The following is a 23,927-nucleotide window of genomic DNA, read 5'->3' on the forward strand; positions in this document are numbered from 1 at the left end:
TTTGTTTAATTCCTATTATTGAAGCATAATTACCTAGAAATACAGTGCTTAGTACTCGAGTATAATAGGTATCTAACATATCTTTTACCTAAGTTGAGTTCATAAGGTACTGGAAATTAATTTATTATTAAGGCATAAAATAACTTGTGGTATTTACAAAATTTAAGTCTGTTTTGATCTGAAATACATTTAGAGCTGTCCAAAAGTTGTATGGTTAAGTCAGTATACTGTCAGATTCATAATTAAATCTGTAATTCATTAGTTCATTTCATTAGAATATTAATTTCTTCAGAGAATAAATTTATTTTGTTACCAAAATAGTTGGCAGAAGTCAGATTTATTGAATCATGCCACTAATTTATAACACTCTAGCTCTCTAGATCTTAATTTTTGGGAAGTCATGGACTTCTTTAAGAATCTGAAGAAAACTGTATAGACACCTTCTTCCAGAAAATCATGTTATAAAACATAGTTACAGACAAAACTTTGTATATGACTTTAAGGGATTCATGAAACACCCAGTACAAGAGCCTACCTGTAAACCCATGTAACTGCATTAGATTTGATTTTATTTACATTTCCTTTTAACTGTATCTGAGTCAGTTTTGATTCATGCATATGTTTACATGGCCGATAGTAGCACATTTTTCCCAGGCATAATTAAGAAATACCTTTGCCTACTTTATTCTTAATACAGCTCCTAACACTGGTTGTGACAGTGTCATAGATATGTATTTTTGTGCTTTCTCAGAATTACCCCAGTTCTCTTGGCTCTTACTGAGAGTGCAGTGGTCATCACTATATGGCCTATAATAGGGTCATACAATGGGTCTGTGTAACACGGTTGAGGTGGTCCGCATGCTTAACTGCTTTTTCTCAGGGATTTATGGTAGGGGGTGCTGTGCAGAAATAACATACAAATAGGTAATTTGCTTTTGCCCATCAAGTCAGACTCTTAAATGATTTCTCCCAAGGTGGAAAATCTTTTAGCTATTGGGTGTTTACAGTTTATTCTTTTCAGAGTCTTTCCATTCAGTGTTGCTTGACCCTTCTGAAGCAGTAAAACCCTGACAGACACCCTTTCTTTCTGATAATTTCTGCCAGTTCTAGAGAAAGGGATTGCAATGGTATTTTGTTTATTGGTAGTAAACCTCCATTGTCAGTCACTGGAATGGGGAATGGCAACTAGCTGTTCTTTCTTTGCTAGAGTTTAAAAGTCAGTGCTTAATAAATTTCATTTTGGTAGGCAAGGAATTGGTAATAAATGAGCAAAATGGCAGTTTCCTCTTAATTATTTCACCTCTTTTCTGATGTTTACAGGAAAAAAATCATAGGAGAAGATCTATTAAGTGCAAAGTTTTATGACTTGAAGATGCATAGTAAGTGGCTTTTTACTTCTGTTTTCTACCTTGTTTTGGTTTTTCACTTTCGTGCTTGAGTCAGAGTTCTTACTAGTAACATTTTGGTTTGCAAAACAGTCATGCACAGAACTCTTTCGAGCTCTGTACATTCTGTGAAATCCTGTGCAAACTGCTTTCATGGAATCATGCTTTTCCTGCCCATTTTTATTTTATGCTAAGCTTGGAGGAAGGGAAGGGGAGAGTGCATGAGTAAGTGAGAGAAAGAGAAAGGCAAAGAAGAAAGGATATTTTTCAATTACTTGGTGCCTAGCAGCCTACATACGTTATGGTCTTACTTCACTCACTAGTGCAGAAGAACTTAGGGGAGAAGGGATAAACTAACCTAGTGGACCAGTAATTGTAGTAGCAAGAGAAGTTTGTGACAGTGCCAGTGTTAATTCATATTGCCAAAGGAAGTGGTGGTTTGGCTGTACTTCTAATTTGAAACTTTGTTTTGGAATAAAGCACCTTTTACATATTTATCTATACAAGCAGTTAAATATTCAGTATATTGTCTTGTGTTCTTATCTAGTACATAGTTCTCCAATACAGGAATCATTTGGGGCAGATCCTGAGAAAAATAGCACAATAATATCTTGTGACTCCTCCTTGGAGCTTAGCCTGTTTGTTTTATTTGAAAGAACAGCTTACTATGAACTGTTCATAAGCAAGGAGGTGAGCATTTAATTTCCAGGTTAGGTTGCAATGAATTTCTTCATAAATATAAAGAATTAATGAATTCATTGCTCTTAAAGGTAAATGATAATCAACTTGATTTTTTTACATTATGAATACCAAGTTTAATATTGTTACTGTGATTTCTGAATTTAATTAACGTGATCTCAGAGGTTTATAGATTCCAGATTTACAGATTAATAAGTATTCTGCCTTTGATAATTTACTATTAAAGTGAAATTATATTAAAAGGACTTAATGATTAGATTAACATTTTTCTTTTGTTAAAGAATCTTAGATATCAAATTTCTTTGTTTTTCTTTGGCATTGCTGTAGATTAGAATCCTTTTTTAATGGTTAGACTTTGCTTGGTAACTGTAGGATCTGATATAAAATTTACTTGGTAACTATTGGATCTGATATGAAATTTAATCTTTCTTAAGATTAAATGATGTTATACATTTTCTCTAGATAATTTGGCCTGCTCTCACTATGTTGATCTTTGTTTTAAGACTAATTACAATTTTCTCTTTATGTATGTATCTGTTGCCTGGACTTCTTTTTAGAGAGAGAAACCTAGGCAAATCTTACCTAAAGTATTTCAGTGTAGTAAAAACCACAAGAATCTATGATTGATTTGCATTTGAGATTTTTTTACAGTTCAGAATTGATTTACTAAACAAGTTTTTAGTGGATATCCTAAGCTAATTTAACATTGGATGGCTAATTTTATAGTTCTTAAAGAAATTTATTCATGCCAGAAGGTTAACATTGTCCAAGGCCTATAACCTAATGTCATGTCTACTTAAGTGAAGATGTCTGGACATCTGAAGTCATTTGCCAAATACTCATTTTACTTTTATAAGTGGGTGATCAAGGTAATTATGTGGAAATGTCTTAAATGAATGAGTTTGGATTCATTTTTTGGGTGCTAGCTACTTACTAATTATCTATTTAGTTTTTCTATAATGTTGCTTTTTACTTGGTAAGTTAAATACCTCTAACATGGCCAGTTTTATTTTTCTTTTCTGCTTTGGAATACATTATATACCTGGTGAAATAGTTGGTTGTATTTAGGTATTATGTTTAATGAAAATACTCAGGTTTAAATAAACATAAAAATTAATTGGTCACCCCTTGCCGAATAGCTCAGTTGGTGGGAGCTTCGTTCTCTCCTGTACACCAAATGGATGTTTCTCTTTCCCTCTTTATCCCTTCCTCTCTCTCTCAAATCAATAAATTTATCCTGGCGTGAGGATTAAAAAAACTTACTTTAACTAAATGGTCAATTTTGGAGGATGCTAAAAAGTTAACTCATTGTGAAAACTGGACCATTTGTAAAAAGGAAAGATCCAGGCATCTATCTTGCTTCCCTAAGTAAACTGTGTATCAAGATAATTGAACAGGTGGTAAAGGAAAGTTAAATATTTTTAGAAGTATTTCGGCAAATAATTTAATTGAAGATAAAAATATAGAATTTGAATATTAGCATTTTGTACACTAATGGAATTAATAGTTCTAGGAAGTGATCAGCAGTGGTTGTTAGCATCACAAAAGGAAAGACAACCATACATTAAATAACCTAATAGAAGGATATAACAATAAATATGCAATAATGTGACCAAAAAAAGCTAAAAACCAACCTGCATTTCATTAAGTCTAACTACTAATTTATTAGATGTACAGAGGGAGAGATTCATGTTAAGTAGAGGATGCAATAAGCTAAATTTAGACAGATGGCCTGGTTTCTTCAGTCAAATAGTGCCAAGTTGTTTAATAGGGATGGAGGATAACCTGTAGATTAAGAGACGGAGAGTCCTGGCTGTGTGACTTAATTGTTTGGAGCATCATCCTGTACACTAAAAGGTCATGGGTTCAATTCCCAGTCAGGGCACAAGCCTCGGTTGTGGGTTGGAACCTGGGTGGAGGTACTTGTATGGGAGGCAGTTGAAGAATGTTTCTCTTTCATATCAATGTTTGTCTCTCATCCTTCCTTTCTCTTTAAAATCAGTGTAAAAAAATAACATATCCTTGGGTGAGGATTTAAAAAGAGAGACATTCAACCAACCAGTCACAATGTGTAGATCTTATTTGGATCCGTATTATAATATGTTGTAAAAAATACAACTTTATGGACAGTTGGGGAGAATCTAACATTAGGTATTTGATATTAAGGAATTATTGGTATTTTTTGTTTTATCTTCACCTTCGGATGTGGTTATTGATTTTTTGAGAGAGGAAGTGAGAGAAGAGAGACTCTAGAAAGACACATTGTTTTGTTGTCCCCCCCCCCCCCCCCCATGCTCCACAAGGAGGGTTGAGGGTCAGGCCTGCAAGCTTCTGGTGTGCAGGGATGACACTCCAGTCAACTGAGCCACCTACCTGGTCACCTACCTGGTCAGGGCTTAATGGGGTTTTTAAATTTTTTTTTAATTGTGATAAGGGTGTTATGGATTTTTCCCCCCAAAGGGCACTTATCTTTTAGACTTAGTTATACACTGAAATATTTATACAATGTATAAATACATTTGATGCAATTGTATAAATACAATAATACAATTGATGTAAAAAATTTGTTTCAAAATGATCTAGAGCAGGTAGTAGATAAGTTAACATTAGACATGAATTAATAATTATAGAGGTTGGGATATTGGTTTTAGGTTGTTTTCCTTTTATATTTGAAATTTTCTGTAATTTAAAAAGATGTACTGTTAAGAATTTGATTGACCATTTTCCCTTCATAGTAGCACATAGCATAACTCAAGGCTGTAGAGTTAACTTCAGTGACAGTATGTTGTCTTGTTTTGCGTTTTTTCCCTAGGTTTTAAGTTTCTTATGGGTAGTAATTGTGTTTTTCTATGTAGCATTTACCAGTGATAATGTTATTAAGTACTTATTTGATTGCCCTTGGCTACAACTCTCTGAAAATGAAAGGTAACTGATCAATGGGTGTAACAAACAGGTAACTAAAACTTGGAAAGCTTAAGTAATAAGTGTGAGAATGATACCACTAATTTCAGGAAAGTAGCTTCCTCTAGTGAAAGGAGGGAAACAAATAGATCGATGTAAGTAAAAATGGCTAAATATTAACATTAATTACACCTACTCTGTAGGTGTCATTTTGGGTACTTTATGGAATGTTTAAAATAGTTCATAATTATAAACTTTAAAACAATTTTAAAAGGCTTAATATCTTGGCCAAGGTCACAGAGCTAACATATCCAGTGATTTCTCACTACAGAATAATCTAAAGCGTGATGGAGTTCGTGTTACCCACCTTAAAACCTCTCACTTTATGGTTGTCTGCAGCCTTTGTAACTCAGATTATTGCCTTATTCTGGTAGCTTTATTTGGATGTACTGTTGAGATTTAAAAAATTCATAATAGAATCAATTATCATTTTGACAGTATAGTGTCTGTTCCATACTTAATAGACCAACTAACCTTGATTATGTTGCCTTACCTTTCAGAAATGTGCTAGATATCAGTCTTTTTTTTTTTTAGGCTGAAGTTCATAAAGTTCATAAACCATAGAGCCTTTAAGAATTATTACCTTTAATTTCCTCATTTCTTATGAGATTTTTTAGATGTTAACAACTGGCTTTATTAGAAGACTCAGAGAACCTGTAAATTGTCTAAGAATTCAGGGGCAGTAATGAAACTATCATAACTGAGCAAGAACTAACAAAGTTAAGGTGAAGCTAGAGTTACTGGGAAGTTGTGCAAATGAAGTACATCTTTATTTACCCAGTTACACTGGGCAAGAAGCATGGCGTCCTAAGGATAATTTAAATTTCTTTTCATAAAAGAACATCTTGAGAAAATGTCCGTCTCTTTATTTAGGATTGCTTGGATAGATTTTAGAAGAACTAAGTTTTACCAACTTTAATTTCTTCAGGTTTTTTGAATCAGGAAGGGGCTGTTCTTTGAACATTTATGTGTGACTTTCTACCTGGAATTATTTATGTTATACACAAACTAATGAATAGAGCATATGACATTCTGAACTTCTTTTATCTGGATTAGAAATTATTAGTAGAAAATTAGTTAATACTTAGGCCTACTAGACAATCTTATTGGAAGTTGGCCCTTTGAGTTTTATACTAGTTTTTCAACTAAAATCATCTATGACTCTAGGAAAACTATATAAACTATTTAACCTAATTTTTTCATTTAATGAAGCTAGTGTTGCCTTACTAGTAGTATTGTAAAAGGTTAGCAAACCTTTTGGCAAATTTGTTGAGGAAGTGTCACTTTCATTCTTCAGTTAAACTAGATAACTGAATTATCATGCTACTTTTTAAAATATTAACCTCCTTTATGTACTTTGCTCTTGGGGCTAAGAGTTTATAATGGTGTTATATATAAAAATATCCCCTTTTCATGAATTTCTTAATGGAATGCTTCTTTAGTATATTCTATATTAATTTAATTATAGCTTTATTAATTTTGAAATAAATTGATCAAACTTTAATTGGGTGTTTGCCAGGCACTGGGTTCTAAGCTCAAAGCCTTTACTCTATGGGGTTATGTTATAGAAAAAAAATGTTTTCATGAAACATCTTTTGGGATTAGTGGTTCACAAGACATATTTGAGATATGATGAATTTAAACAATAAGACAGGCTTTCAGTTAAGCATAGCAGATTGAGCACCTGTTTAATTCTCTGATCTCTCCCAGAACCCTACTAAAATGACAAGGAAATGAAAAGAAAAATCTTAAGGGAACTAGAGAGAAGAGACACCAGATAAGAGAATCCACAATGTAGAAGCTTAAAAGTGACTATACCAGGTGAATGGTAAACTCTCTTAGAAGAAAGGTGAAACCTAAACCTTTCATGGGGAGAATGGAATTAAGAATTAAATCATTTCACATACAGTAGAACCTCAGACTGTCTTGGGTCTGGGAGCTTCCATTATCTCTGAAGGCAAGGATTTGAGGTGGTGTCAAAAATAGAATTGATTTAACATTTTTAAAGCAGTTTATTCTGCAGATTCCTGGCCAAACAGGGTAGTGAATGGACACTACCCAGGCAGAGGCTGGAGGCTTTCTCTCTAGAGTGAGTGGTTGAACCAGATTAAACTCTAACACAAATGAAGTACATCTTTAACACAGAATAGAGGAAAAAAACAGAATAAAGAGAGGGAAATTAAATCAAATGTTGAGGCCTCTAATTCTTTACCTCTGGTGATTTTTCAAAGCACTGACAGTCTTGCTTGTTTCCAGTGTGAGAGATAGAAGGCATCTTCTGGAATATTTATTGTGTTGCCTGAGAGAAAAGATTAGGAGATAGTGACAGTTGGGAGTCCCTGAATGAAATAGCCAGATCTCTGCTTGTGAAACCCATTGGTTGGAAGGTTATGACCACCCATCCACACTGTTTTCAATTAATATTTTAGTGTCCCATAAACAATCAGGGATCACCAAATATTTGAGGGAAATCTTTGGTCAGTATAACAGACACCACAACAGAAACAAAAGGAACCTGATAGAACAACCCAGTGCTGAGAAGCAGGAAAGAACTTAAAAATTAGTATCATCAGAAAGAAGAGAAAGGTATGTCATCAATGAAACAACAAAAGACTAAAACTTTAGGAAATTAAAAATATTATAGCAGACATTTAAAAAATTCAGCAGGATGAAAAGTCAAAGAGATGGTAGGGTAGTAGTTTATGAAATTCAGTACTGAATAATAAAATTTTAGAAAGGAAAAATAAAAGGCAGAACATTATCAAGGAAAGTACTACAAAGGAAAATTTCTCAGACTAGTAGGGTGTGTGTATTCAGATAAAGAAATAACCTAACACCTAGTACATGAGGAAAGAACTACACTAAATGCTCCTTAAAATTGTAGAACCTTGCAGATCATAATAATATCCAAAGGACTTCTAGAGAGAGAAAACAGACCACATATAACAGAATGTTATCAACAACAGATGGAGCAGTAGAGCAATGCCTTGAAAATTCTGAGGAAAAGAATTACTAAACTACATAATTCTATACCCTGCCAAACTATCAATCAAATGTTAGGGCAGACTAAAGACATTCCCACACACCTGAGTGCAAAGATTCACTCTCACAACACTTTTCTCAGATTTACACCAAAAGTTGTGTATGCTTCACTAAATGAGAAAGTAATGAAGAAACACTGTGAGATTTGGAAAATGAATTCCTATCCAGGAAGAAGATACTGGGGATTATTAAGATAATGACAGAGGAATCCCAGAATGACAATTGAACAGCAGCTTTTAGAGAGTTACCAGTTCAGATTAGAGCAAGAAGAGGGGAGAATATTTCTAAGAGAGTGGGGAACAAACTTGATGGGTGAGTTATGTTGGAGTACAGTAAGAGATTTATACTTTTGTTGTAGAGTTAGCTAAATTAATGATAGATAATAGAAGAAAACAAGGAAGAGAAAAATACAGCAGTTGTTAACTAGGAAAAGCAACAAGTTGTACAAGAACAATAATAATTCAGTATATGGTTCAGCCATGAATAATGTTTATATAGTTTTAATGTAATATTGCTTATATCAAGTGTGATATGTCAAAAAGAACATCAGGATGGAGGCAGGAAAGGAGATAGGTAGATCGATGGTATAAGAGAAAAAGTCTTTATCTTCTCTGGCAGTGATTTTCAACCATTTTGCTGCAAGAATTTTTAAGACATGCAATACCTGACTAGTCAGGGAACTGACCTTTTTCTTTTAGATTGTCAAATAAAAAAAAAATAACGGTGGTCAGCACAACAATAGTTGTCTGGTGTGAGCAAATCAAAATTATACCTACTTTTTGTCAGATTGGCAAAAAAATATGTTTCTTGGTATGCCACAAAATTTTAGTAGTTTATGTGTGCCATGAGATGAAAAGGGTTGAACATCTGTTCTACAGTAAAAAATAAAAAGAAAGAGAATATATCTGAACTTGAAAAAAAATCAAGGTAGCATAGTATAAGCATGTTATTTAGAAATAAAGAGCAAATATTAGAAGAAACAGCTAAAGGGATTTGATGAGTGCTTTGGGAACAGAATCAACAGTGGGGTTTCTGTAGTTTTTCTTTATAAGCCTAGAAGCACTGTTTGACCTCTTAAAGTCTGTACATGCATTATTTGATAAATATTAAATGAAAATATATATCACTGCTGTCCAAAGGCAAATAGATTAGTAGGGTGGATTTGTGAGATGGTCACCAAGAAACCACAATTCAGACAAATCAACTCGTACTGAACACTTTTGATATTATTATTGGAGCTGCTTAGCTATTATCTCAGAATCACACAGAAACTTGTGAAACAGCTTTTAGACTAGATTTTCACACTTAGTATTGGTCAGAAAACTGACAGTTCTTCCCATAGAGAGCATTTTGACTAATGCTGGCTTCCCAAGGTAGGCTTTCAAGTGAAGAAATGCTATGTAAAGAGTACACACTCATTAAGTCTTGAGTGAAGGAAACCTGAATGAAAACAGTTCAGCACATTTAGGGAATAAGAGACACTGTGTGGCTGCAATACAGCAGCTCTCTGTCTAGCTAAGGAAATAGTTAATTCTAAGGAAGTGGCAGGGTACGTAGCACACATTTTTATTTCTGGCTGCTTTGAGCAATGTTTAAAATCTTTTAAATATACATCAAAGGGTAGGAAGATAAGTTCCTGAGACTCAGCCAGCATTCCACTCCCCAGTGTTGAAGTTACTTGCTACAGCAGCTCTGGGTGGGGCATGTGTGAAGGATGGATACTAGCATGGAAGCAAACAGCTGTGCATAGTAACTTAAAAGGAAATTAGTATGCTATTAAGTAAAAAAAAAATAGGCTATAACCAACTGGACTGACAGAAGAAACCCCAGATACATATGGTCATCTAATAGCATGAAACAGGCCACCTAATTAGGGTGATCTCTTTTGAACAGTCAGTAAGCCCCCATGGCAAGCAAGGACGAAGAAGGAAAGACCAGTTGTTAGTGACATTGTAGACTTTTCCTGGAGTTGTGAGGAGAGAGGGAGGACAGTACCAGCGCAGCTCATTGCAGACAGCAAGTGTATTGACTGGTATCTGAAGGAAAACCAAGAGCAGTCAACTATAAAGATGCTAACACAATTTTTGTGGTTAGCAGAAACTATCCCTTATACTCCTTAACCTGGAAGTATGTATTCATAGAAATAAATTCCCAGATGGGACAGATAATGCTAAAAAGTAAGTCATGAGCAGTGCAGCCAGAAACATTTCTGTAACAGAAAGGTGTTTTAATCAACACTTCTGCTTTTCCTAATTGTAATTATGTAAAGTGTGAGGGGGAAAGAGGGCACTTACTGGAAGATGGTGCCCATGGTTAAATGGCCCCAGTACCCCTGGTTGGCTCTTGCTTGAGGTGAGTTAACAGGACCTGTTTCTTAGGTCATAGCTGGAAAAGGACATAAGAAGTGCATTATTGATAATGAAGTAATTTGACTTGTTACAAATACTTTTTTTGTTGCAAGGTAGTTTAAACGTGCATAGGGTGCCAGAAAATGTTGACTAAAACTTTAATACTCATGCTCTAAGCATAGCAGAATTAAATGCTTTCCCCGTCTTCGTCTGTTGTGGCCTCTTATATTTTTATATCTGTGGCTTAATAAGATAAGACAAAATTAGCATCTGGAAAAAATATGTAATTATAAGTAGTGTTATTTTAAATGCAACTTTTCTACATACTTTATTTTGTCAATATGTAGGTATCCGTACTGGTTTTACGACCTTTTAGAATAAACATTAGGACAAGGTAACCAAGTCTTTTTGTGTTTTTATACAGGAAAAACTAAATACCGTGAAATGGGAGGAAAGAAAAATGCAACAATAAAGATAAAGGTTTGTTTGTTGAAAAATCTTTTTCTTGGATAATACTTTATGGTTGTTTAGTACAGAACATTAATACCTCAGGTATAAATACATGTGATACCTAGTATTTAAGTACAGCTACTACATACTATTATGGAGGTTTTTTGTTTGCTGTTCCAGTAACCTCTTTTTACTTTTCTAGCCTCGAAGATCAAATCAGTGTACAAGTCAGTACTTCAGAAATTTTTTCTCCAATATGTTTTCTTCTAGCAGCCACACTGGAGAATCTTCTTTTACCTGTAGAGCTTACTGGTTAGTATTTTCTACGATTAATTTATGCTTTTTATACTTGATGCTTTAGTTATAATTAACTTTGGTAGAAATTGAAACTCAGGCTAAACAAACATGAAAGCCCACCTTGTTTCTGTTTTTATTTCTTTTGGAAAATAAACTAGTTTTAGCAAAGAAAAAAACCCATCATTTTGTGATGTTCTCTGTCATGCAGTGACTGCCTCTGCTGGTGGGGCTTTGTTTCCATTAATAATAAATTAAGTTGTTTTACTGAGGCTTTTTATGTGATGATAGAAATGTAGGCTGCTCCTTCCGTTGTGGCAGTAGTACCTAAAAAGCAGAGCCCTTTCAAAGTGGATCCAGTCATCTTCAATCCATAGTGACTGGAAGTTGATACTAAATAGATGTCTGTGGACTTGGATAACTAGATTGGAGTTTTAAAATCACATAGAGTTAGTTGAACTAACAAGACAGATTATGATTTAATTTATGAGTTTAGCAAGGCACCAAAGAAAGCAGTTACATCTGAATGGCCTTTGAGAAGCTGAACTGTACCCATTTTTTTGTTACAGGAATCGTACCTTCTTTGATTTTCTTCTTTTGTTCTTTGCATAGTTTCAGATGGGAACTCTTGCACCTATAGTTTCTGCTGGAACTGCTTGCTGTAGCTTTGGTTCATGGGCTAGAACCAGTGTTGGTTGTTTTTCTCTCAATAATGACATTAGTCTAAGTTTCAAAAAATTCTATCATTTAAATAGAAATTCAAGCATTATTTGACTAACTTTAGGAATGAGTTCATTTTTAAAGTGTTTCAATAGAAAAAGGTTCTAATTCTTTTAAATGTGATTTATAATGCTAGGTATGAAAATAACTGCATATATCATGAACTCATTTGTTTCTCCAAACTTACATTTTTGGAATTCTGACGAAGGTGTAAAATTTATCTTTTAGTACAGAATTTATAGAAGTCAATGAAATCAGTGCATTAATTAGGCAGAAGAGACAGGAACTGGAATTGTCATGGTTTCCTGATACATTACCTGGAATTGGAAGGTAAAAGAATTGTTTACTGACGTGTTCAAATGCTAGCATGAGCATATCATTAATACTTAAGTACAAATGTATCTTATTTAGTAGTTATGTTGCTAAGACAGTTTTGTGGAAATTATACTTTGGTGTTTCAAATGTCTAACAAACCTTGCTATTTAAAGAGCCCTTTAAAGGTTTTTTAACTTGTTTAAAATTTAGATATTTGATTTGTTTGAAAGGGAGAGTACCTAAACGATAAGATTCATTGTTAGTATAGTATTCAGATCAGTCCTCCCTCCACTTTTTCCCCATTCCAATCTTACCTATGTGCCATTAGCTGATTCACTGCTTTCATTGTGGTGTTCCCCTTCCACAGTGTTCTTTTAAATAATTATTTGATCAAGTCCCTACTGTGCCTTGGCATTTATGACTTTATATGATGTAGCTATTTCTTTAAGTCCTGAGACTACTAGCACTTTGCTAGGTACATGTTATATACTTAAATCAAGCTTGTACGTAAATCAAGCTTATACATAAAGAGCAAGGTTGTTGCCTATTACTTGTAACTTTATTTTATATATCATTGCAGTGTAGTTCTGCATAGGGCCCTACACACTTGGAATGACTTTGGAACAGATAGAAGTAAAATTAGGGAGTCCAGATATGTATAATATGAAACCTTTTCTTGGAGTTATGTATTTGTGTACATGTACATGTTACACATTTTTTTTCAAGCTTCTCTGCCCCTACTCTAGAATCTCACCTTGTATTGGGTAAGATAGTCTTGTTAGGTAGGGGACCTGAACTGATGAACAAATATGAATCAGAAAAGAAGCTGAGAGTAGATTCGGTTTGGATGCAGAAGCTTGTGTCCTTAGGGACACAAGGAACTTTGAAGAGCCACCATTGTTAAATGGAGGAATTTGAAAATGTAGTATAGCAACAGAAATCGGGTTTTTAAAAAATTTACATATTTTGATGTTTGGGGCCTTGATTTACACTGTAAAACAAAGAAGTGACAGAAACTGTGATGTCATCTATGAAATGCTTCAAAATTCAAGTAATACAGTTTTAAGTCCACTATTTCAGTTTTTACTTATTTGTGGACAGATTTCCCTTTGATCTTACTAATTTCTTTAAAACCTTGATTTGATTAATTTGACAGAAATCTTTGGTTGCCTGGGAAAGAAGTAGGGTGTGAGAAGCATGACAGTGCTTTCTGGAGTGGTGGAAATGACCTACTTTTGTATTGAGTTGGGGGTTATGCAGATACAGATGGTGGTCGAAAGTCATCAAACTGTGCACTTAAAATCTGTGTATTTTATTGTTCAAGTGACTTTTTTAGAATAGCAAAGAAAATAACAGCTAAAAAATCTTGACAAAATATTGAATTATTTTAAATAGAAACAACTATTGTGTACGTTGACCTTGATTTCCATTTTCCATTAATTTATCTAAAAAAACATGTATTTAAAGTCTTTTTTTCTTTGCAGCCAGTTGGTAGCCATCCTTGAACAATGAATTTACTTTTACCTATTTGGGCACAATATAATTTAGGCACAATGTATTTTAAGATCCCTAACCTGATTTGGGAAATTCTGTGGTTTAATGTTTTAAACCATTTGAACAAAAATGTCTTTATTTTTTGTTTTGAATTTTCAGAATTGGTTTTGTACCCTGGAATATTGGAACAGAAGTCCTTCCTCTCATCTCTTCTGTGATGCCAAGAACTATTTTTCCAACAAGTACCATATCATTAGAGAACTTTGGTAAAGTTTGTGAAGTTTTTTTCTACTTTTTAAAAAATTATGAGCTGCTTTTCACTCTCTTAAAAGTGAGTGTTGATGGCTTAGAAAAGCTATAAATAAGGTTTAAATGGTAAGTCCTAAAGCTTTGGACAGTGACTTGACTTTTAAATTGTTCAAACTAGAAAATCCCTCTTACTTAAGAAATTACAAGTTAATGTTTTCGAGGACTGATTAGAAATCTCCTTTCTGTTTAGGGCTTTAGTATCCAAACCATAGATCTTTAGAAGTATCATCTCCTACTTCCTATTAATTATTGACAAATAATTTGAGTCTTTATATGTGGATAACTTGTTTTTTCTTGTATTTTGCCTAGGTAATATCAATTCATAAAGCAAATGGCAGTTATCAGACCAAACATATTTTCTTGTTTTTTCCCTATAAAATTGCCCATGTGGATTCAAATTTTGTGATAACTTATTTCAGTAGCATTAAAGGAAGCTGATATACACCTGATATTACTCAGATATTAGTAGCTATACATTTATTCATAAATATATTTTGTTTTATTCTATTATATATATCTATTTTTATGTAAAATAAGCTAAAGCCAAACTGTTATCATTTATTAAACCATATGCCTTTACTTTTTTAAAAAATATGTTATTAGGTACTTCTTACAAGGGATATGCATTAGCACATACTCAAGAAGGAGAAGAAAAGAAGCAAACTTCTGGTACATCAAATACCAGAGGATCAAGACGAAAACCTGCAGCAACAACTCCTACAAGGAGGTCTACACGTAACACGAGAGCTGAAACTGTCACTCAGTCTCAGAGATCCCCAGTATCAAATAATTCTGGGTGTGATGCCCCAGATAACAACAATCCACCTGTAAGTGTTTCTTCTTCAGCTGAGTCTGAAAAGCAAACAAGACAGGCTCCAAAACGGAAGTCTGTAAGAAGAGGAAGAAAACCACCTGTACTGAAAAAGAAACTTCGGAGCTCTGCACCTCCCCCTGAAAAATCATCTTCCAGTGATTCAGCAGATGAAACAGCAGAATCTGACACGCCACCTGTTTTAGAGAAAGAGCACCAATCAGATGAAGAAAATAGTAACATTTGTACTGTGCAGACAGATGTAGAAGATAAGTCTGCTAATGGCTTGAAAGGTTGCAGTGAGCAAATAGAAGAAAGTGAGGAACATATTGAGAACCACGATACAGAGGAAAGAGTAGAAACTTCACATTCTGAGTCTTGTACTCAAGAAGATCCTGTGCTAGTTGGAGAGGAGGAGGAGGAAGTTCAAAAAGTTGAGAATACAGATATCAAGGCTAATGTCTTTTGTTTAGAAAGTGAAATATCTAAAAATATTTCTGAAAAAGAAGGTGATCCATTAGAAAATCAAGACCCAATATCTGAACCTTCAGAATCAGAGTTAAAAGCAGATACATGTACAGATCATCCTCTAAATGATTTTCTTACATGTTCAACATCTGAAATTGAAGTACACCAATCTATACCAAGCCTAGGTGACTCATCTGAGAATGCAGAGCTAGTGGTTAGTAAGGAAAATGTTGTAGAGGTTAATGAAGAAGCAATAATAGATGTTAATGATGAAAAGGTTATAGTGAGTCCTATAGTAGAAATTATTGATCATAAAGATACTATAGTAAAAGCAGAACAGCTTGTACACAGCCCAAAATTAGAGTCTTCTGAAGACCCTGAAGGTGAAATTATACAAACAGTGGACAAAACATCTGTTGAGAGCTCAGAGATTCAGTTACCTGGGCATGTTGAAACTGAAGATGCAGAAATAACTGCAATGTGTGATACTCCAGGGAATGAAAATTTCAGTAGTAGTCAAGACTCTGAAAATAATTTATTAAAAAATAATCTTAATACCAAATTAGACGAATCTTTAGAAGAAAAGACTGAGTCTCTGGTTGAACATCCCAGATCTACAGAATTGCCTAACACACACATTGAACAGATTCAGCAGCATTCTAGTGAAGACAATAATGAGATGATACCTATGGAATGTGATTCATTTTGCGGTGACCAGAATGAATCTGGAATTGAACTGGCTGTAAATGCTGATGCTAAACAATTGAATAAAAGCTCAGCAGAGGGAAGTTCTCAAAATAATGTGCCATCTTCTGATTCTGTAAGTGAAAAGGTTGAAATGGTATCTCAACCATTTGAAAGCCCAATAGAGATGATAGATAAAGCCAAAAAGCCTCGTACTCGAAGATCTAGATTTCATTCCCCATCTACAACTTGGTCTCCTAACAAAGACACTGGACGAGAAAGGAAGCAGTCTCAGTCTCCATCCCCCAAAAGAGACACTGGAAAAGAAAGCAGGAAGTCTCGATCACCATCTCCCAAGAAAGAATCCGCAAGAGGACGGAGAAAATCTCGGTCTCAGTCCCCAAAAAAGGATGTTGCAAGAGAAAAAAGGCGATCGCAGTCTCGATCTCCAAAAAGAGAGAGCACTAGAGAAGGCAAAAGATCAGAATCACTCTCCCCAAAGAGAGAGACTTCTAGAGAGAACAGAAGGTCTCAGTCAAGAGTGAAAGATTCCTCCCCAAGAGAAAAATCCAGGTCCCGGAGCAAAGAAAGAGAAAGTGATAGAGATGGGGCGAAGAGAGACCGAGAGAGAGAGAGAGAGAGGAGAACCAGAAGGTGGTCTAGGTCCAGATCTCGTTCTAGGTCACCATCAAGATCTAGAACAAAAAGTAAGAGTTCATCATTTGGTAGAACTGACAGAGACAGTTACTCTCCACGGTGGAAGGAAAGATGGGCAAATGATGGATGGAGATGTCCACGAGGAAATGATAGGTACAGAAAGAATGACCCAGAGAAACAGAATGAAAATACAAGAAAAGAAAAAAATGACATCAGTTCAGATGCTGACTATCCAAATTCTGCTGACAAACATAGAAATGACTGTCCCAGTTGGGTAACAGAAAAAATAAATTCTGGGCCTGATCCAAGGACCAGGAATCCAGAAAAGTTAAAAAATTCCCACTGGGAAGAAAATAGAAATGAAAATTCAGGGAATTCTTGGAATAAAAACTTTGGTTCAGGTTGGATGTCTAACCGTGGTAGAGGTAACCGTGGCAGAGGCACTTACAGAGGTAGTTTTGCCTATACGGATCAAAATGAAAATCGGTGGCAAAACCGAAAACCGCTCTCAGGGAATTCAAATGATTCAGGGAATGAGTCTTTCAAGTTTGTGGAACAGCAACCGTATAAACGGAAAAATGAGCAAGAGTTCTCATTTGATACACCGGCAGACAGGTCCGGGTGGACATCTGCATCTAGTTGGGCTGTGAGAAAGACTCTGCCAGCAGATGTACAGAACTATTATTCACGACGAGGGAGGAATCCTTCAGGTTCGCAGTCTGGATGGATGAGACAAGAAGAGGAGACCGTTGAACAGGGTAACATGTTCTGTTTATTAATTAACACTTTTATTTGAAGAAAGAGATTATAAGTTAATGCATTATTTGTATGAATTGAAATGACCCCTTTTTATAATTTTATAATGTTAAACTGAATCCCAGTTGTTTACCAGTCACTGTACATTATGTAAATGTACATACACATTAATATCCTTTCATCCCACTTGTGCCCCAAACCTTGCCAAAAACTGTAATATTTTAGGTACAGTTTGCTACAGTAGAAGAATTTGGGGTGTTTCTATGCACATTTTAACTTCTATTTCTTTTATTTCATACGTGTGCACTTGAATTATTTTGATCATTGTTCTTACATAAATAAGTAACTCTTCTAGTAAAGGTTTATCTTTGCTTGGCTTTTTTTTGGTTAACATTGCAAGAAAGAAGCTGTTGAAGATTAAAAATTGATTAGCTTCTAATTTAGTAGTCTAAATTTTGCGTTTATTTCATTAACTAGTCAGTAAGTTTCTTGAGGTACTGATTCTTTGATAATATTGATGGATGTTATCATCTAACCTTATTAAAAATTATTTTAGTTGAATGTTTTCATTTGGAAAACAAGCCCACGTTATTTAGAAATGATGGAATTAAGTCAAATAATTGCACATTGGTTTAGGTGGTCTGAGTCTGTTAATTGCTATTTAATTTTACTATAATCAGTGGTTCTTTGCTTCTCTGTCTGAAGAAATCTGTAATGTGATTTTTTTACAAGCTTTTTTTCTTTTGATAGATTCTAACCTAAAAGACCAAACAAACCAACAAGGTGATGGTTCTCAGCTACCTATAAATATGATGCAACCACAAATGAATGTAATGCAGCAACAGATGAATGCACAACACCAGCCTATGAATATTTTCCCATACCCAGTGGGTGTTCACGCTCCTTTGATGAACATCCAACGTGGTCCATATAATATTCATCCTCAGCTCCCCTTGCATCTGCACACAGGAGTACCTCTCATGCAGGTAGCTGCTCCTACCAGTGTATCTCAGGGACTACCACCGCCACCACCCCCTCCCCCGCCATCCCAGCAAGTCAACTACATGGCTTCACAGACAGATGGAAAGCAGTTGCAGGTATGTTTTCGGCAACTCAAGTTCAGTCAACATAGCCATTGTAAACATTCAGATGTTCAAGAAGGGGCTTCCTGGCATCCAAAACAATTACTTGATTAGATTTATGGTAAATCTTCATAACCCCTCTTTCACAATTTTTCCCCAAACCTCCCACCTCCCACCCCCCATGTAAGAAAATGTATATTATCAAGTCTAGGCTACATAATGCAGTCATTGACATCCAAACATTTTTTTTTTTTTCAGATTAAGAAGACCAGGTCATGGGTCAAACTAGAATCAAGTCATGGGTGCTTTAAAATTCTTCCCTAGTTTATTGGACACTTTAGGGGGTGGGAACTTATGAAAAAGCATTGTGATGAGGCTTGTATTGTCTTGTTTGAAAGATGCCAGTTAAAGCTGTACATTATCCATCACTACCTGTGCTTCATTTTCACTAAAAAGAAAGAGGTGCCTCTGAGCCATGTAGATAGTTTGAATAATAATTCATAAACATGTGTTGCTTATAGTTTTATACTACATTTCAGAAATTCTGGAGTCCTGACAGCAAGGTATAGTTGGAGGAACAGGGGAAGGAGATTCCAGAATATGGGATCTTAAATCTTTTTCTGCTGTCAACACTGCAAGCCATTTGACTTCGCTGCCTTATCTTCTCCCATCTTTAAAGGGGGGCACTTACTTTAGTTAATTTTCATAAAGAGCTTTGCAGGAAAGATGTTGTCCTTTAAATGTTGTTCCTGTTTTTAGAGTTGGTATCAGAACATTACAATATACATATAATTTAAAAGTCACATTGACATATTTAAATAGGGTTCTGTTGAAGAATGTTGCCCATTTTTCTTCAGAGTCCTTTAGATAGGAATGACCTGAAATACACATTTCTCTTAAGTACTAAGGTGGAATTGCCTTGAACGTTTTAAGATATTTTATTTATTTATTTTTAGACAGAGGGGAAGGGAAGGAGAAAGAGAGGGAGAGAAACATCAATCTGTGGTTGCCTCTCACATGGCCCCCAACTGGGGACCTGGCCTGCAACCCAGGCATGTGCCCTTACTGGGAATTGAACCAGCGACCCTTTGGTTCACAGCCCACACTCAATCCACTGAGCTACACCAGCCAGGGTGCTTTGAAATTTTTTAATGTTATTTCTAATATGTGGCTAAAAGTCTTCTAGTGAATACAAATAATTCATTAACTGATTACAATTCTTTAAAACAGGGTACTCCTGGTGCTTCTCATGTAAGTAATAACATGAGCACACCAGTCTTGCCTGCTCCAGCAGCAGCCCCGGGAAATTCGGAAACAGTTCAGGGACCAAGTTCTGGTAATACTTCATCATCGAGTCACAGCAAAGCCTCTGATGCTGCTGTAAAATTGGCAGAAAGCAAAGTAAGTGTTACAGTGGAAGCCAGCGCAGATAGCTCGAAGACAGACAAGGCAAGTTCAAGGTTGAGAGCAACCTACCTAATTTTGTATCTGATAAAGTTGAAAAATAACAACTTTCTATTGTATAAGTGGTAAAGGGAATTTATTGCTAGTCTTAAATTCTAATATTATTTGAAGGGTTCTATCTAGATATGTTGATGCTCAGTAAGTTACTAATAATGCTTCATAATTATTTTTAGAAATTTTTGATATGTTAGTAAATAAATTTTGTGTTCATAGTACTAATATTTGATGAGCTCCTTCTAATAATAGAAATGCAGAGTGCTTTTAATTTTATATCTTTTAAAAAATTTTTGGACGTATGTGATTGTACAAATAGTAATTACACATTTTCCTCTTATCAGAAATTGCAAATTCAAGAGAAAGCAGCACAGGAGGTAAAACTGGCCATTAAGCCATTTTACCAAAATAAAGATATCACCAAGGAAGAATATAAAGAGATCGTACGAAAAGCAGTAGATAAAGTAAGTTACGGCTTTAGTGGAGTTCTGTTTGCACTGTTTTCAGCCTTCTCTAGTTTGATAAAGGAATGCTTAAGTCTATGCAAAATAATAAGGACTAGCTTCTTCTAATTCTTGCCTGCTTTTTTACCTTTTGAATAAGTTCATATGAGATATGAAATACGGAAAAATGTCTGGTTTGGGGTTAGTTGTTTTTCACCAAGCTTCCCATTTTATTCCCTTTAACTATGAAAAAAAATTCCCCTCATTTTTTCATAGGTTTGTCATAGTAAGAGTGGAGAAGTCAATTCTACTAAAGTGGCAAATTTGGTTAAAGCCTACGTAGACAAATACAAATATTCACGGAAGGGGAGCCAAAAGAAAACTCTGGAAGAACCTGTGTCTACTGAGAAAAACATAGGCTGAAGCGGAGAGCGCTGGAGAGGACACTATCAAGATACCTGCAAAGTGCAATTTCAACTAGTACCTTTAACTGAAAATCGTACACAACTGTGATTGAAATTTGGTTTTGATAAAGTTATTTTTTTTAACATAGGATATAATGTTTTGTTCAAAATAAATACTAGTTCTGCACTGCAACTTCTATATCCTTTCCTCCTCCCTTCCCAATACAAGCAATTTCAAGGGAAAGTAAAGGGGTTAAAGGAATGTGCATTTTTACTAGGACTATGTCGCAGTGTGGATACTGAAGGTGTACAGCATTTTAATTTGGACGGTGGAGTGCATAAATTAGAGATTCCTAAGTGCACTGGTTTTGGAAGAGATGTACATATAATACATTTATTCTGCTAGGCTAAAAATAAAGTATGAACTATATGATTTTCCCCTCTAATTATAGAGAGTTAAGTAATGTATTACCATGAAAAATACTTCTAATAACAGAACATACCAACTGCAGGGTTCCTAATCTGTATTTTTAAAGCACACATCTGAATAAATTGCTTAGATAAAAAACAAATTATCACCTGAGTAAAAATTCAGTGTTCAAAACTTTGGAACACTGTTGACCCATTGTATCACCAAATAAAGGGTATGCTGCTTGTTTTTCTTTGTGCCTTTTTTCCCCCTACTGAGATGAAGCGGTTTGGTTTGCTAGGTTGACAACTTTGGCAGTATAACTTCTTTGCTGAATTTAGAAGACCAGTTTGGAGAAAGTGCTGACTTTGTAAAAATTATCTTCTTTCCTATTTCCTACCGATGGGAGATGATGAATTAACTGTGCCAACTGGAGAACTGCTGTTAAGTGATGGTGACCCTCCCTTGGAACTACGGTAGAACTATGCGTCTCACTTCAGTGGTTTTCAGGTTGTTGTTCATCTGTCCAATCACTAATGAAATTCTTTTCACACCTGAAAAATCTCCAAATGCTTCACAATGAACCAAGTGTTGGTTTGGTGACCACACGATGGCCACTGAACATGTTGCAAAAGTCTAGACACGTTAACACTTGTGTCTCGGAAAGAGAGAGGAATTAAGTCACGGAGTTTTGGTTAGGCCTTCAGGGACTAGGGATTTGGTTGGTTTTTTTAAATACTAGAATATGTTAATTTTTATAAAAGGTAAGTGAAAAGTGTTATAGTGCCATTGTTTTAATTGGCATTTTGGAAGAAAAAATTGGTTGTCTTTCATGATAATCTTTTATTCTAGTAACAATTTTCAACAGACACCAAATAACTGGAAAGCTGCTTAGATGTTAGTGACTGAAGATAGAGAGAAGCCTCAGTGAGACAGACCAGCCCTGCTACTGGCTGAACGAGCAAGAGCAATACTCTGTAGGGTTGTGATTTTGTGAATAAAGATTATGTGTTTCTCAATTTTCATGTGCACAGTACTTTCCTGGTGCTAGCTTTGATAGGCAAAATATTTTGAAACTATGTTCCCAGTAATGATTGTGCTAGTTCATAATCTTTATTAGATTATGAGTGTAATCCCAAAAACTGTTAGAAATATTTCCAAGGAGTTTTGATCTTTATTCTGCATTTCTGGGCATTAGTAATACTGGTATTCTACTGATTTGTATATATTTTTAATTAAAGTTTGTGTTTAGATGAAGATGGGGAATGAAGTTTAGAAGTATATTTCTTCCAATAAAATATTAAGACTTTTAAATACCAATGCACACATCCTCATTTGTTTTAGTTTTGAGCTGTAAAAACAATTGTGTGAACTTTAAATCTATTTTGAGTTAAAGCTGGTTCACACTCTGAAGATTTTGTAGCACATTGCCTGAACTGATTCGTCAGAGAATACCTACTTTTTCCCTTCATTTTCTTTCAGTGATGTTTGGGGGTTGGGTGACATCTTAAAATTTGCTTTACACCAGTTATCTTTTGCAAACATTTAAAATAAGTTCTGAAGAAAGACTAGGTGGCGTGGTGTGGTCAAGCTGCATATCATCAGTAGCGCTGCCAGGAGTTACGTTTGTCTTGCTTTCAAACAACACGTGTGTGCCCCACATCTGGTTGGGGTGCTGGGTAGACCGCATTTAAAATAGCTAGTGAAGAATGTTACTGGATGAGAGTTCAAACTTTGAAAACTTTGCAATATTTAAGAATGTATTAGAAAGTGCATGCTTTATGTTAAAAATACATGCTTTTAACATTCCCCATTCTTGCTTTTTTCAGAAATTTATGTTAATTCTGCATGGACATAAATTTAATCAAAAACATTTTGTGGGATCACAGTATTTATGAAGATTCAATATTAACTTGACCTTTCAAACTTTGGTCCCTTTAACTTACTAGTCACATTGACCAATGTTTGAGGCTACAGTGATGCCTAGAATTTTGAGACTGAAAGTAGTTACTTATTATTTGAACATTCCAAATTTTTGTGCTTTTGCCCCTGGTACTTACCACAATTTCTTCATTGTCTTCCTTTGAATGGTAAATGGTCACAGTGTGCACTGCTGGAGGGTCCCATCCGCAAGGTGCAGCTTCAGAAGCACAGGGCTGCCCGTGGGCGGGAGACGCTGTCTGAGGGGGGAGTGCTGGCTGCGGAATCCGTGCTCTTCATAAGCAGACGTGTAGTGTGTACTATTTTCTAATAAATTCTTTTGATAAACAACGTAGTGTCTTTAACATTTTATTAAGATTCCTGTGAAATGGACTTTTACTTCATTATAACTCTTTCCAAACATTTGTTGATTTCTTGAGTTTGCACCAAAGTAACTAGCATCGTAGTTATATTAATGTCCAAGTTGTAAAGCAAGCTTAGAGTTAGCTATAAGCATCTATTTTACTGGTATTTTTTCCTAATTAGATAATCACTGTAAAAAAGAAAATCTGTAGTAACTAAAAAAATTAGTAAAGATGGAAGAAACAGAATATAACAAAAGGAGGAAAATCATAATTCTACCATTTAAAGGTAACCACTATTAATACTGATGAAATTGCATATAAATTGTTGTAACACCCTTTTCATTTAATGATGTATTGAGAAGTTGCCATTTTAATAAAAATTATTCTACAGCATGATTTTTAATGGCTATATAAACATTCAATTACCCAGATATTCCTTAACCTGAAACAGCC

At 35.0% G+C, this 23,927-nt stretch overlaps 1 protein-coding gene across 6 annotated transcripts in view; it reads left to right on the plus strand.

Annotated features, from left to right (window-relative positions):
• Positions 1-23,457, plus strand: part of SCAF11 (SR-related CTD associated factor 11) — a 72,236-nt gene extending 48,779 nt beyond the window's left edge. For 2 of the 6 annotated variants that reach the window (XM_028532861.2, XM_036019147.1), the window contains 10 exons: positions 1,321-1,379; positions 10,860-10,915; positions 11,088-11,197; positions 12,128-12,229; positions 13,868-13,974; positions 14,621-17,395; positions 18,144-18,490; positions 19,706-19,924; positions 20,278-20,397; positions 20,653-23,457. In XM_028532861.2, the coding sequence (XP_028388662.1) occupies positions 1,321-1,379; positions 10,860-10,915; positions 11,088-11,197; positions 12,128-12,229; positions 13,868-13,974; positions 14,621-17,395; positions 18,144-18,490; positions 19,706-19,924; positions 20,278-20,397; positions 20,653-20,799 (4,042 nt within the window). In that variant the 3' untranslated portion in view covers positions 20,800-23,457. The remainder of the gene's footprint in view (positions 1-1,320; positions 1,380-10,859; positions 10,916-11,087; positions 11,198-12,127; positions 12,230-13,867; positions 13,975-14,620; positions 17,396-18,143; positions 18,491-19,705; positions 19,925-20,277; positions 20,398-20,652) is intronic. The other 4 variants (XM_036019143.1, XM_036019145.1, XM_028532862.2 and 1 more) reach the window with 3 other exon arrangements.
• Positions 23,458-23,927: the final 470 nt, after the last annotated feature.

The sequence above is a fragment of the Phyllostomus discolor genome, chromosome 2 (genome assembly GCF_004126475.2).
Source record: "Phyllostomus discolor isolate MPI-MPIP mPhyDis1 chromosome 2, mPhyDis1.pri.v3, whole genome shotgun sequence".
NCBI classification, from domain to species: Eukaryota; Metazoa; Chordata; class Mammalia; order Chiroptera; family Phyllostomidae; genus Phyllostomus; species Phyllostomus discolor.